The following is a 15,946-nucleotide window of genomic DNA, read 5'->3' on the forward strand; positions in this document are numbered from 1 at the left end:
AAATAAATGAATACACATATAGCCAAAACTACAATTTTTAATGAGGTAATACCCCTACTGGAAATTATATACTCTGTGATATGTTCTTCTCTGTTCTATTTTATTAGAAAAAAATGCACTGGACCGGGCATGGTGGCTCACGCCTGTAATCCCAGCACTTTGGGAGGCCGAGGCGGGTGGATCACCTCAGGTTGGGAGTTCGAGACCAGCCTGACCAACATGGAGAAACCCCGCCTCTACTAAGAATACAAAATTAGCTGGGCGTGGTGGCACATGCCTATAATCCCGGCTACCAGGGAGGCTGAGGCAGGAGAATTGCTTGAACCTGGGAGGTCGAGGTTGCGGTGAGCCGAGATTGTGCCATTGCACTCCAGCCTGAGCAACAAGAGTGAAACACTGTCTCAAAAAAAAAAAAAACAAAAAAAAAAACACTCATGAGCCACTGAAAGGTCACACTAGCTGTAGCTTGAAAAGTACTACTGGAGGATATACCCAGGAGGGGAATTGGAGGGCCAAAGATATCCATTTTCAACTTTACTAGATATTGCTAAATGTCTTTCCAAATCGTGTTCATTTACATCCCCACAAGCAGTGTGCTGCAGTGCCTGTTGCTTCTCATTCTCACCATTGGTGTTACCAGTCTTTTTCATTTTTGCCAATCTGGTAGGTATGAAATGGCATCTCAGTGTTGGTTTAATTTGCATTTTTGAGCTAGAGGTTCCAGCCAGTGCAGTAAGACAAAGTAGAGCACCATTTTAGATCTTTATTGACTTCTCCATTTTCTTTATTTGCCTATTTCCTGTTTATACCTTTGCCCATTTTCCAACTCAGTTTTTTGGTCTTTTTTCATATCAATTTGTAAAAATTATTGATATATATTTTGCATTCCTTTCCCAATAATATGTAATATGTAATTATTTTAATATTACATTTAATATTACATATTATGTAATCTGGGAGGCGGAGGTTGCAGTATGCATTTTTATGCATACATAAAAATAATATGTAATTATTTTCTCCCAGTTTGTTGCCCACCCCATTTATTTTATTTTTTTGTTCATGAAGGTTCTTATTTATATTATTGTGAAATTTATTAATCTTTTACCTTATGGTTTATCCTTTTGGGATTTTGTTTAAGGAATTCTTCTTAACTCTGACTTTATAAAATATACCAGTTTATTGTAGAAATTATAATTTTTTCAAATTTTCATTTTTAAAGGTATTTATTTATTTATTAGAGATAGGGTCTCACTCTGCCCCTCTCTTGCCCTCCCCTACTCCTCTTTCTTTTTTTGATACGGAGTCTTGCTCTTTCACCCAGGCTGGAGTGCAGTGGTGTGATCTCGGCTCACTGCAATCTCTGCCTCCCAGATTCAAGCGATTTTCCTGCCCCAGCCTCCCAAGTAGCTGGGACTGCAGGCATGCGCCGCCATGCCCAGCTAATTTTGTATTTTTAGTGGAGATGGGGTTTCACCATCTTGGTCAAACTGGTCTCAAACTCCTGACCTCGGGTGATCCTCCCGCCTCAGCCTCCCAAAGTGCTGGGATTACAGGCATGAGCCACTGCGCCTGGCCAGATCTTGAGTTTCATGAGTATATACATTTTTAAAATTTATTGAATGTATACTTGGATTTGTACACTTCATTATATGCAAATTTTACCTCAAAAGAAAAAAATTGTAAAATATTGAACTCTAGCTGATGCTGTACCTGCTGAAGTATTTAGGGGGATCATACTGATATTCGCAGTTTACTTTGAAACACATTAAAAACCTCAATGTGAGTTGATGAATGGATAGAAAGATGGATAGATAATGTATAATAAGATGTTAAAATTCAACTTTGCACATATGTTTTGAAGTTTTTATAATAAAATATTGGACTCCTACAACTAAGCTGCAAGAAACCAAATAACTCAATATAAAAAATGGGCAAGGGACTCAAATAGACATCTCTGTAAAGAAGACATAAAATCACCAACAGGTTAGATGCCCAACTGTCATCAAAAATATAAAAGATAACTGGTGGCGGTGAGGCCATAGAGCAACTGGAACCCTTATATACTGTTGGGAATGTACAGTGGTCCAGCCGCTATGGAAAACAGCATGGAGATTCCTCCAGAAAATTAAAACTAGAATTACCATATATGATCCTGGCGTCTCACTTCTGGGTATTTATCCAAGAGAATTGAAATCAGGACCCCAAAGAGATATCTGCACTTCTTTGTTCATTGTTGTGTTATTTACAATAGCAAGATGTGAAAATAGCCTAAATGCCCATTGGTGGATGAATGACCAAAGCAATTGTGATCTGCATGTACAATGGAACATTATTTACCCTTAAAAACACAAGGGAATGCTGTCATATGTGTCAACGTGGTTCAACCTTGGGGACATTATGATAAGTGAAACAAACCAGTCATAGAAAGACAAACACTGCATGACTGTACTTATAGAAGGTATCTAAAATAGTCATAGAAACAGAGGAGAATGGTGGTTGCCAGGATCTGGGGTGAGGGACAGATGGGGAGTTGCTCTTCAGTGATGCAAGGGGAATAAGTTCTAGATAGCCGTACAACATTGGGCTTATAGTTAGCAATGATGTATTGTACACTTTACATTTTAAGAGAGTAGATAACATGTTGAGTGTTCTTACCACAATTTTGAAAAATAAATAAAATGTTGGGAAATGCAGCAATAAAATTTTTTCCATAACAGCTATTTATGATGGAAAGAAAGGTAAAAAGCAGTCGTTTATTTTTTATTTGCTTTGAGGTTCTTTAGAGGGGTTTATTTAAGTCAGGCTGATTATATTACTAACAACATGTAGAAAAGTTCATTTAGGTTTAGAGGGAGGCTTATTTTACTTGAGCCACTTAGAATATATATGCCAATGTACAGATGAGCAATTAAATTTAATTTTTATTTAAGCCTTTTACAAGATTCACAAATAAAGATAAAGGTAACATGCCTTTTAAAAAAGATTGTCTTTGATATGTTGAGGTCCCAGGAATCAGAGACTTCAACAGTTCCTTAGAGTCTACCCTCCATCTACCCTTCAAAAGACAAAACAAGACATTATACATTAGTTTCAGGGCAAGCCAGACTAACTTTTATTAACATTTTCTCAGAGTGGGAAAGTTATCTCTTTTCTGCCAGAATGCCTTCATCAACTTGACCTTGTGTTGAACATCTCCATTTTTGGCACAATTCCCAGATATACAAGAAAATTTTTTCAATTACGATGGTATTCATTCACATACTCCTTTAGGTGTTGTTGGAGTTCCAAATGTGAGTGATTATCTCCAACTTCCTTAACTTGGCAATGTCTTGGAGTAATGGAAACAGGGACACAGGGATAGAAGTAAAATCTGTAATTTTTTTCAATTTTGGCAAGCTTTTCCTCTTAGTGCTGCAATTTTTCCTAGCACCTCTAAGAATATTGCCTTAACAGTATGGGCATACTGGCAAAACAAAGCCAAACAAAAACAACATTATACAAAATTCAAACTGGTGTGTGGTGGGGAGGTGTAAATCATTTGCTTTTTTACAGGATTCATTATATGCTTTATTGGTAAATCACAATATGAATCATGTTAAACAATAGTAAAGTATATTGATAATATCAGGACCATTCTATATTTACTGACAACATATTGGGAAAGCAGTGCTACCTTTTTTGTACCTTTAATTGTTTCTGTTTTGAACAGTTTACAGGCAGCTGCCTAATCTCAGCACATACGTTATTATTTCAGGTCCTGTGGGAATGGCCGCTGCTGCTGCTGTGGCAACAGGAAAGAAACGGAAACGGCCTCATGTATTTGAGTCTAATCCATCTATCCGGAAGAGGCAACAAACACGTTTGCTTCGGTGAGGGCTCCCTTATCCATATTATTACTATTCCTCAAATACTTCCTGTGGATGACAGACTTAGAACATATATGGTTAGGTTTGTCAAGGATGCTTGGTTTGATTCCTTGATGACAGATGTAGACTTAAAAGTATTCTTACAAAATTAAATACATGAAAACAAAGAAATATGATTTAACAGATATGTAATATCACATTAATCCATTCAGAAAAGTTGTATGCCTGCTATGTGCAAGCCATTGTTGTAGACATTGGGCATAGAAGAGTGAACAAAACAAGTTGCTTTAAAGAGCTTATATCCTGCTAGAAGGGGGAAAGAAAAAAAACGATATGCAATATGTCAGGTGATGATAAGTGCAATGGGAAAAAAAATACAGTGGAGTAAGGAAAATAGAAAAGTCAGGAGGTAGGGGGATATAGTCATTTTTCTCTTTTATGAGGATGGTCTGGGAAATGCTTTTTGATAAGGCAGCCTTTGAACAGAGACTTGAAGACACTGAAAGAGCACACACGTTGATACTGAGGGGAAGAACATCTCAGGCAGGGGAAGTATCAAGAACAAAGACCCCGAAGTGTGAACGTGGTAGTTGTTTTTGAGGAACAGCCAGGGAGATATGAGAAGATGTTCGGAGTAGTAGAGAAGAGCCACTCCAGGAGATCTTTTTTTTTTTTTTTTTTTTGATAGATGCGGTCCTGCTATGTTGTCCAGGCTGGTCTGGGACTCCTGGCCTTAAGCAATCCTTGTGCCTCATCCCCAAAATGCTGGGATTACAGGTGTGGGTCACTGCACCTGGCCTAGGAGATCTTATAGTCCAATATCAGGGGCTTGACTCTTACTCTGAGTGAGATGAGATGTCAGTGTAGGTTTTTGACCAGAGCAATGGTATCATCTTACTTACATTTTTAAAGAATCACTCAGGCTACGGTATTGAGAATAGAATCTGAGGATACAAGAATGGAATCAGGGAGACCAATTAGGTGGTGATTATAGTAATCTAGGCCAGAAATGATAGTGTCTTAAAATCAACATGGCAGCAGCATGGGTAGTAAGAAGTGATCAGGTTCTAGATGTATTTCAAAAGTCAACTCATCATGATTCATTGACGTGGAGTGTGCAAGAGAAAAAGGAGTGCAGGGTGATTTTGGTCTGATTACTAGAAGGATTGCGATGGCATTTACTGGAGAGGGAGCAAGCATGACAGTGAGGGTGAGACAGAATCAGGAATTTGGTTTTGGACCTGGTAAGTTTGTGATGCCTCTAACCATTAAGTGGAGATACAAAATAAGCAGTTGGATATATGAGTCTGGAATTCAAATGAGAGGCCTTAGTTGAAGATGATATAAGCATATAAGTAGTATTTAGAACTAGGAGACTGGATGAGGTCACTTAGGGAGGGAGTATGGACTGAGGCCTGAAGCGCTCCACCTATTGGAGGTTAGAGAGATGAAAGGAGCCAGCAAAAGAGTCTAAGAAGCAACCAGTGAGTCAGGAAACAAACCAAGAGAGTGGTATCCTGGAAACCAGGTACAAAAAGTGTGTCAGGAAGGAGAGCATGTGATCAGCTATCAAATGCTTCTGACAGGTTGAAAAAGACGCCAACTGACCATTAGATTTAGTAACATGGAGTTCACGATTGAACTTGAAAAGAGTGTATTCAAAGGAGCGGTAAGGGTGAAAAGATTGGAATAGCTTTAACGGAGAATGGAGAGAGGGGAATTAGAGACAGTGAACATAAACCATTGTTTCAAGGAATTCCATCAGATTTCTTGTTTGATAAGTGGTCCTTTGCTCACACATTTCAGAATTCTGAAATGTAGAACTTTGAAATCATCTCCCATGATTTCAGAGGGAAGAGGCTGTGTTTCTGTTTCATCCATTGTTACTATGTTTTAAAAAGCTGTTTTTGGGTTGATGGGTACAGCAGACCACCATGGCATATGTATACCTTTGTAACAAACCTGCACATTCTCTACATGTATCCCGGAACTTAAAGTAAAATAATTTTTTTTAAGCCGTTTTCGGCTGGGCATGGTGGCTCACACCTATAATCCTAGCACTTTGGGAGGCCAAGGTGGGCAGATCACCTGAGGTCGGGAGTTCAAGACCAGCTCGGCCAACATGGTGAAACCGCATCTCTACTAAAAATACAAAATATTAGCCAGGCATGGTGGCAGGCGCCTATAATCCCAGCTAGTCGGGAGACTGAGGCGGGAGAATAGCTTTAACCCAGGAGGCAGAGGCTGCAGTGAGCCAAGATTGCACCACTGCACTCTAGCCTAGGCAACAGAGTGAGACTCCATCTTAAAAAAAAACTGTTTTCATTTCATCCTCACTTGTGAAATACTGTAGGACTAAGAATAATTGTTTATATCACAATGAAAATCTGAAGCTACAACGTTTTAAAAGCATAGGTATACCTTGAAGATATTGTAGGTTTGGTTCCAGACCACTACAATAAAGCAAGTATCACAATAAGTCACAGAAATTTTTTGGTTTCTCAATGCATAAAAAAGTTATGTTAACACTATACTCTGTTAAGTGTTGCAATGGTATTATATCTAAAAAAAGCAATGTACATACCATAATTTTTAAATTTTTTTTTTTTTTTTTGAGAACAAATTCTAGCTCTCTTGTCCAGGCTAGAGTGCAGTGGTGCGATCATGGCTCACTGCAGCCTCCATCTCCTGGGCTCAAGTGATCCTCTCACTTAGCCTCCCAAGTAGCTGGGAAAATAGGTGCATGTTACCATACCTGGCAAATTTTTTCTTCTTTTTGTGAAGACAGGGTCTCACTATGTTACCCAGACTGGGCTTAAACTCCTGGGCTCAAGCAATCCTCCCGCCTCATCCTCCCAAAGTGCTGGAATTATAGGCGTGAGCCACTGGGCCTGACCACTAAAACACTTAATCGCTAAAAAGATGCTAATGCTCATCCGAACCTGCAGTGAGTCATCATCGTATTGCTGGTTGAGGGTCTTACCTCGGAGTTGATGACTGCTGACTGATCAGGGTAATTGTTGCTGACGGTTGGGGTGGCTGTGGCAATTTCTTAAAAATAAGACAACAAATTTTGCTGTATGGATTGACTCTTTCTTTCATGAACGATCTCTCTGTAACATGTGATGCTGTTTGATAGCATTTTACCCACAGTAAAACTTTCAAAATTGGAAAATTAATCCCCTCAAACTCTGCTGCTGCTTCATCAATTCAGTTTGTGTCATATTCTAAATCTTTTATTGTCATTTCAACAGTATTCATAGCATCTTCATCAGGAGTAGATTTCATCTCAGGAAACTGCTTTCTTTGCTCATCAATAAGAAGCACCTCTCATCCCTTCAAATTTTATCATGATATTGTAGCAATTCAGTCCCATTTTCAGGGTCCACTTTTAATTCTGGTTCTTTTACTGTTTCTACTGCATCTGCAGTTACTTCCTCCACTGAAGTGTTGAACTCCTTAAAGTCATGCATGAGGCTTGGAATCAAGTTCTTCCAAACTTCCATTAATGTTGATAATTTGACCTCCTCCCATGTACTTGTAGATGAATTACAAGTACTCTTAATGGCATCTTGAATGATGAATCCATTCTAGAAAGTTTTCAATTTATTTTACCCAGATCCATCAGAGGAATCATTATAGCAGCTATATCCTTTCAAAATGTATTTCTTACTTAATAAGACCTGAATGTTGAAATGACTCCTTGATCCGTGAGCTGCAGAATGGATGTTGTCTTAGCAGGCATGAAAACAGCATTAATCTCTTTGTATATCTCCGTTAGAGCTCTTGGGTGACTGGGTGCATTGTCAATGTGCAACAATAGTTTGAAGGGAATTTTTTTTTTCTGAGCAGTGGGTCTCAACAGTGGGCTTAAAATAGTCCATAAACTATGCTGTAAACAGATGTACTGCTATCCAGGTTTTATTATTCTGTTTACAGAGGACAGGCAGAATAGATTTAGCATGATTTTTAAAGGACCCTAAAGTCACTAGCTGCATTAGCCCCTAACAAGAGGGTCAGCCTGTCCTTTGAAGCTTTGAAACCTGGCATCGACTTCTCTCTAGCTAGGAAAGTCCTAGATGGTATCTTCTTCCAATAGAAGACTGTTTTGTCTACATTGAAAATCTGTTGTTTAGTGTAACCACTTAGCTAGATCATCTGGATAACTTGCTCCAGCTTCTACATCAGCACTTGCAGCTTCACTTTGTACTTTTATGTATTGGAGATGGCTTCTTTCCTTGAACCTCATGAACCAACCTCTGAAACAGTCAGGGCTTTGCTCTGCATTAGACTTTGGCCTATGGGATTGTTGTGGCTGGTATGATCTTTTATCCAGACCACTAAAACTTTCTCCATATCAGCGATAAAACTGTTTTGCTTTCTTATCATTTGTGTGTTCATTGGAGTAGCACTTGTAATTTCTCTCAAGGACTTTCCTTTGCATTAACAACACGGCCAACTGTTTGGCATAAGCGGCGTTGCTGTCAGCCTGTGTTGGCTTTCGACATGCCTTCCTCACTAGGCTTAGTCATGTCTAGCTTTTGATTAAAAGTGAGAGATGTGCGACTCTTCCTGAAACTTGAACACTTAGAGGCCATTATAGGGTTATCAGTTGGCCTAATTTCAATACTGTGTCTCAGAGAACAGGAAGGCCTGAGGAGAGGGAGAGAGGCAGGAAACAGTTGATCAGTGGGGCATTCAGAACACACACAACATTTATCGGTAAAGTTTGTTGTCTTTTGTGGGCACTGTTTGTGGTGTCCCAAAACAATTAAAATAGTAACATCAAAGATCACTGATCACAGATCACTATAACAGATTATAATCATAATGGAAGAGTTTGAAATGTTACTAGGGTTACCAAAATGTGACACAGAGACATGCAGTGAGCACATGCTGTTAGGAAAATGGCGCTGATGAACTTGCTTGACATAGGGTTGCCACAAACCTTTGTTTTAAAGAAAGATCCCAAACAGTGTCTGTGAAACACAAAGTAACAAAGCACATTAAAACTAGGTATGCTTGTAGTACTTTTGGACAAAATTATCTCAATGAGATATAAACAATATCAATAAAAGGTAGTAAAAGCAAATCATTTGATCCCCTTTTATTAAGCGTGGAGATGATATAATAAATTTTGTAAGACCACATTTTGGTTGTAATTTTTTTTTTTTGAGGCAAAGTCTCACTCTGTTGCCCAGGCTGGAGTGCAGTGGCACCATCTTGGTTCACTGCAACCTCCACCTCTTGGATTCAAGCAATTCTCATGCCTCAGACTCCCAAGAATCTAGGATTACAGGCATGTGCCACCAAGCCTGGCTAATGTTTTTGTATTTTTAGTAGGGACGGGCTTTACACCATGTTGGCCAGGCTGGTCTCGAACTCCTGGCCTCAAGTGATCCGCCCGCCTCAGCCTCCCAGAGTGCTGGGATTACAACAGAAATGAGCCACCATGCCTGGACAGTTGTAATCTTTATAATTTTAAGTAGCAGTAAGTGGTGTTACTCAGATCAAGAAGAATGATACCATGTTCAAAATTGTGTCGTGGTTATGTCCCAAGGCAAAACTTTCAATTGAGCCTTCTATCAGTAGTCTTTAAGAAAAAGGTATGTACATGTTTCTGCTGATCCCCTTTTCACATTTTACATAAAAGAAAGCATATCTGATCAGAGTAAACTGTCTTAAGTCATTTGTGTCTATGTCACTATAATTTCCATCTTTTTAAAACTGTTTTTATTCTTGTTTCCTTTTCTGATTCAGGAAACTTCGAGCCACATTAGATGAATATACTACTCGCGTGGGACAGCAAGCTATTGTCCTCTGTATCTCACCCTCCAAACCTAACCCTGTCTTTAAAGTGTTTGGTGCAGCACCTTTGGAGAATGTGGTAAGTCACAACCAAGCTGTTCTCGCTTGCCCTTTGCTTTCTGTCAGCTGCTTCCATTCTTCTGATCCTCTGTCAAGAATAACAGTTGGCATTTCTGTTACCCCCTAATCCAGGCATGGGAGAGGGGACTAGTTTTCAGATTGCTTTATGCATATCAAAACAAAATGATCATTACTGTTTTTACTTCCTGTGTCAAGGTATTTTACCTGTGTCAAGGTATTTTACCTGCCCAGATGCAATGGGTGACCGGGGGAAGTGGGGACGGGAGGGGGAAACAAGGGGTTTTGTTTGTTAGGAAACAATGCAGGATTTTGTAAGAAAATTACTGATTTATATCAGAAACAAAATAGTAGATAATTCCAAGGTGTCAATTTCCTAAGGGAAACCTGGGGGGCATTTTATTGATCAGTTATTTGAGTTACATATTTGAAATCTCTTACATTTATCAAAGAATTGATTTAATACTCTGCTGCAAATATAGAACTATATTTGAACATTTTGATTGTATAACTATCCAGAGCTAATTTTATAAAAATAGTCTTTTGCCCCTGCATACTTATACAATAGGAACTGTTCCTTCTGGGGCCAAATTAACTTTGAATCAGTGGAGTAATGATCTGTCAAGATTTAAATTGCATTTTGTTTTTATTAGGATAAAATTTATTAGCTTAAAATGACATTTATTAGATGTCTCCCATATTGAATAAAGACATTTTTTGAGTTCAGAATTAGTAATCAATTGATAGAAGTTCTGTTTGTTGTTTTTTTTTTTCATACCATCTTCCCATCCCTGAAATGTGGGTATTTCTGAACATTTTTGAGTTTTATTTTGAGTTTTTCCAAAAATTCCTGAAGCCCTACAGTTAGGATGTGTTAGGACTTTTCCTTAGAAGAATATAGTAGAAGGCTCCTACTTCAAAATGGTATCTGAGAAATAGCCTTTACTGTCACACTGTTGACAAACTTGAAATCTGGGCATGTCTTCTCTTCTTTAGTACCAAAAATCTGAAACAATACTACTGATAGTACTAAAGATGATGCAGTCTATGAAAAAGATTCATCTAGAAGACTCAGAAAAATACTTCAGAAAATTACTCACTGCAAAAACATTTTTTTAAGTTTTGCAAAGCTGTTGGAGTCCTCCATTGAATACTAGAAGATATAGACTCTGTTAAACAGGATACACTAGACTGAGATAAAAAGCATTTTACCTTTGACTGACATTGATAAATACAGGTTAGGGACTACAAGTACCGGTAAAATTAGAAGCAGAATATATCTTCCAGAGCACTGAAGAAAAAAAATGAAACCAAGTCTCTGTATAAAAGATAGAAACAAGGAAGGAATTTTTAAAAACTAAATAAAACACATAGTCTAGAACAAAATAGTACAAGTGAGGCCAGTTAATTCTGTTATAAAACATACATATAAATGGGTTAAACTGCCTTGTTAAGGGCATAGATGTTCTTTCAGGTTGGAACAACAATCCAAATCAAACCTGTCTCTATTCAGTGTATATGTCATACTCATAGCCACTCACAAATGTTAAAAGCAGCTGCAAGTAATAGAATAAAGAAAGTGAAAAGACAACACGCAGAATGGGAGAAATATTTGCAAGTCATATGTCTCATAAAAAAAAAAACTTATGTTGAGAATATACAAGGAATTCTTACAACTCAACAATAAAAAGCGGGCGGATCATGAGGTCAGAAGTTCAAGATCAGCCTGGCCAATATGGTGAAACCCCACCTCTACTAAAAATACAAAAAAAAGCCGGGCGTGGTGGCACCTGCCTGTAGTCCAGCCACTCAGGAGGCTGAGGCAGAAGAATCTCTTGAACCCAGGAGGTGGAGGTTGCAGAGAGCCAAGATCGTGCCACTGCACTCCAGTCTGGGCAACAGAGCGAGACTCCATCTCAAAAAAAAAACAGAAAGACAACCCAATTTAAAAATAGGCAAAAGGGCCACACACAGTGGCTCACTCCTGTAATCCTAGCACTTTGGGAGGCCAAGGCAGGTAGATCACTTGAAGTCAGGAGTTCAACACCAGCCCGGCCAATATGGTGAAACCCCATGTCTACTAAAAATACAAAAATTAGCCAGATGTGGTGGTGGGCACCTGTAATGCCATCTACTCAGGAGGCCGAGGCAGGAAAATTTCTTGAACCCAGGAGTCAGAGGTTGCAGTGAGCTGAGATCACGTGCCACTGCACTCCAGCATGGGTAACTGAGTGAGACTCTGTCTCAAAAAATAATAAAAATAAAAATAGGCAAAAGATCTGAATAGATATTTCTTCGAAGAAGATATAGAAATGGTCAAAAAGCACATGAGAACTAATGATAAATAATTATCATTAATTATAGTCATTTATCATTAATAATCACATTTTGATTTTCATTTCCCTCATGACTATGATTATTAATCATTAGAAAATAAAAACCACAGTGAGATACCACTTCATAACCACAGGGATGACTATAATCAAAAAGACAACAGTAAGTGTTGGTGAAGATTTGGAGAAAGAAAAGGCAAAATGATACGGCTGCTTTGGAAAACAGTTTGTCAGTCTCTGAAAATGTTAAAATTAGAGTTGCCATGTGACCTAGCAGTTCTATTCCTGAGTTATACCCAAGAGAACTGAAAGCGTATGTTCACACACAAACTCGTATACAGTGTTTATAGCAGCATTATTTATAATTGCCAAAAAGTGGAAACAACTCAAATGTTCATCGGCTGATGAATGGATAAATAAAATGTGGTATATCCATAGAATGGAATATTATTCAGCAAGAAAAAGGGAAGAAGTACTGATATTATAGTACAGCATGGATGAACCTTTAAAACATTGTTGTAACCAAAAGAACTCAGTCACAAAAGATCACATATTGTAGGATTCCATTTATATGCAATGTCCAGGATAGATAAATCTTATTTAGAGAGAGAGAGTGGATTAATGGTTGCCAGAGACTGGGGAAGGGGAAGGGAGGAATGGGGAGTGAGAGCCAGTGGGCATGGAGTTTCTTTTAGGGGGAATGAAATGCTCCAAAATTAGATTTTGGTGATAATTTTAGGACCCTACGAGTATGAAGTCTGACCCTTTAAATGGGTGAATTGTATGGTATGGCAAACTGAATAATGACCCCCCCAGAGATGTACAGGTCCCCATCCCTGGAACCTGTGACTGTTACCTTATACAGCAAAAATGCACTTGTAATTAAGTTAAGGGTCTTGAGATGGGGAGATTATTCTTGATTATCCAGGTAGGCCCTAAATGTAATCACAAGTATCTTTATAAGAGGAAAACGAAGGGAGATTGGCATAGAAGTAGATGTGTTGGTGGAAGCAAGAGGTTGGACGCAAGGAGGGGGTCCAGAGCCAGTGATACAGGCTAGACAGAAGCTAGACAAGACAAAGAAACAATTCTGTCTTAGAGATGCACCCTTAGAGCCTGCAGAAGGACCCGGCCCTGCCAACACCTTGACTTTTGCCAAGTGAAACCAAGAAAATAAATTTGTGTGGGTTTAAGCCACCTAGTTTGTGGTGATTTGTGGGAGCCATAGGAAACAAATACTTACGGTGTGTGAACTGTGTATTTGTAAAGCTGTTACAAATGTTAAATGTAAAATAACAGGCAAAAGTTTGTCAGAAAAATGCCTACAAAAATAAATCATAGATCACAGCATTAATATCAGACAAAGGCTAATTGTCAAGGCAAAAAAGTATTAACTGACAACCAGGGGTCATTTAGTATTGATAAGAAGTATTTATTTATTAATTTATTTATTTAGAGACAGGGTCTTGCTCTGTTGCCCAAGTTAGAGTGTAGTGGCGCAATCTCGGCTCACTGCAATCTCCACCTCTTGGGTTCAAGCGATCCTCCCGCCTCAGCCTCCTGAGTAGGCAGGTGCCACCACACCCAGCTAAAATAAGAAGTACATATTTATCATGAACCTTTATATTCTTCAAGTAACTTTAAAGCAAAACATGGGGCCAGGTGCAGTGGCTTATGCCTGTAATCCCAGCACTTGGAAGGCTGAGGTGGGAGGATTTCTTGAGGCCAGGAGTTCAAGACAAGCCTGGGCAACATAGTGGGACCTCGTCTACACAAAAAATTTAAAAAAAAAAAAAAAAAAAAAAAAAAAAAGCCAGGCATACTGGCCCACACTCAGCTACTTGGGAGGCTGAGGCAGGAGGATTGCTTGAGCCCAGGAGATCAAGGCTGCAGTGAGCCATGATGCTACTGCACTCCAGCCTGGGTGACAGAGTGAGACCCTGTCTGTCAATCAGTCAGTCAGTCAGTCCACCAGACATACACATACCACAGCATGTAGATCAAAAAGTTAGAAATGTAAGGAAAAAAGGTAGTTAAAACCTACAGTGGGGCTGGGCATGGTGGCACATATGTATAATCCCAGCACTTTGGGATCTAAGGTGGGAGGATTGGTTGAGGCCAGGAGTTTGAGACCAGCCCAGGCAACATAGTGAGACCTCATCTCTACAAAAAATTTAAAAATTAGCCAGATGTGGTACCACATGCTTATAATCTTAGCTTCTTGGGAGGCTGAGATGGGAAGATTGCTTGAGCCCAGAGGTCAAGTCTGCAGTGAGCTGTGATTGCACCACTGCACTCTAGCCTGGATGACAGAGCAAGACCCTGTCCAAAAGAAAAACGCACACACACACACACACACACACACACACAATGGTAGTAAAAGAATTTACTATCCTTGTCAGATCAACAAAGCAAAATATAAACAAGAATATAGAGATCTGAATAACAGATTTAATAAGGTTGACAGTCTAGGCAACATAGCGAGACCCTGTCTCTACAAAAAAATTAAAAAAAAAAAAAAAAATTGATCCACGTGTGGTGGTGTGCACTTTTAGTCCCAGCTATTTGGGATGCTGAGGCAGGAGGATTACTTGAGCCTAGGAGTTCAAGGATGCAGTGAACTATGATTATTCCACTGTGTTCCAGCCTGGGTGACAGAGTGAGACAATGGCTCAAAAAACAAAAGAATAAAGGTGATACAATAGATACAGAAGCGTTGACACCTTACAAGGGGATAATATACCATATTTGAAAAATTACATAAATGAATTATAAGAATTGACCGTTTATTATTACCAGGCCCCAAATAATTTTTTTTTGAAACAGGATCTTGCTCTGTTGCCCAGGCTGGAGTACAGTGGTGCAGTCTCAGCTCACTGCAACCTCCGCCTCACTAGTTCAAACAGTTCTTCTGCCTCAGCCTCCTGAGTAGCTAGCTAATTTTTATGTTTTTAGTAGAGACAGGGTTTTGCCATGTTGGCCGGGCTTGTCTTGAACTCCTGACCTCAAGTAATTTGCCCGCCTTGGCCTCCCAAAGTGTTGGGATTACAGGTGTGAGTCACCAGGCCCGGCCCCAAAGAATATTTTCTGATCATACTACAGAAAATTCAGAATTTTAGAATTTCAAAAGACAAGAAAAAAATTTCAGTCACCTGGAATGTGTGTGTGTGTGTCTTGCTCTATTGCCCAGGCTAGAGTGCAATGGTGCAGTCTCAGCTTACTGCAACCTCTGCCTCCCGGATTCAAGTAATTCTCCCTGCTTCAGCCTTCCAAGTAACTGGGATTACAGGTGCGTGCCACCACGCCCAGCTAATTTTTATATTTTTAGTAGAGGCGAGATTTCACCATGTTGGCCAGGCTGGTCTCAAACTCCTGACTTCAGATTATCCACCTGCCTCGGCCTCCCAAAGTGCTGGGATTACAGGCATGAGCCACCACAACTGGCCGGAATTTTTTTTTTTTTTTTTTTTTTTTTTTTTTTAAGACAGAGTCTCGCTCTGTCGCCTGGGCTAGAGTGCAGTGGTGCGATCTTGGCTCACTGCAGCCGTTGCCTCCCAGGTTCAAGCAATTCTCTGCCTCAGCCTCTCGAGTAGTTGGGATTACAGGATCCTGCCACGATGCCCGGCTAATTTTTGTGTTTTTACTAGAGAGGGGGCTTCACCATGTTGGCCAGGCTGGTCTCGAACTCCTAACCTCAGGTGATCCTCCTGCCTCAGCCTCCCAAAGTGCTGGGATTACAGGCGTGAGCCACCACGCCTGGCCGGAAATTTTTAAAAGAAAATCTTAATTTACAGGTTATTTAGAAACAAAAAGGATAACCAAAAATAAAAACTTAGAAGTTATTATCTAAACTGGTACTCA

General features: G+C 39.4%; 1 protein-coding gene across 7 annotated transcripts in view; it reads left to right on the plus strand.

Moving 5' to 3' along the window:
* Positions 1 to 15,946, plus strand: part of NRF1 (nuclear respiratory factor 1) — a 149,435-nt gene that overhangs the window by 57,991 nt on the left and 75,498 nt on the right. For all 7 annotated transcript variants that reach the window (XM_007982890.3, XM_007982896.3, XM_038004395.2 and 4 more), the window contains exons 3-4: positions 3,755 to 3,869; positions 9,627 to 9,753. In XM_007982890.3, the coding sequence (XP_007981081.1) occupies positions 3,755 to 3,869; positions 9,627 to 9,753 (242 nt within the window). The remainder of the gene's footprint in view (positions 1 to 3,754; positions 3,870 to 9,626; positions 9,754 to 15,946) is intronic.

Source organism: Chlorocebus sabaeus, chromosome 21 (assembly GCF_047675955.1).
Source record: "Chlorocebus sabaeus isolate Y175 chromosome 21, mChlSab1.0.hap1, whole genome shotgun sequence".
NCBI classification, from domain to species: domain Eukaryota; kingdom Metazoa; phylum Chordata; class Mammalia; order Primates; family Cercopithecidae; genus Chlorocebus; species Chlorocebus sabaeus.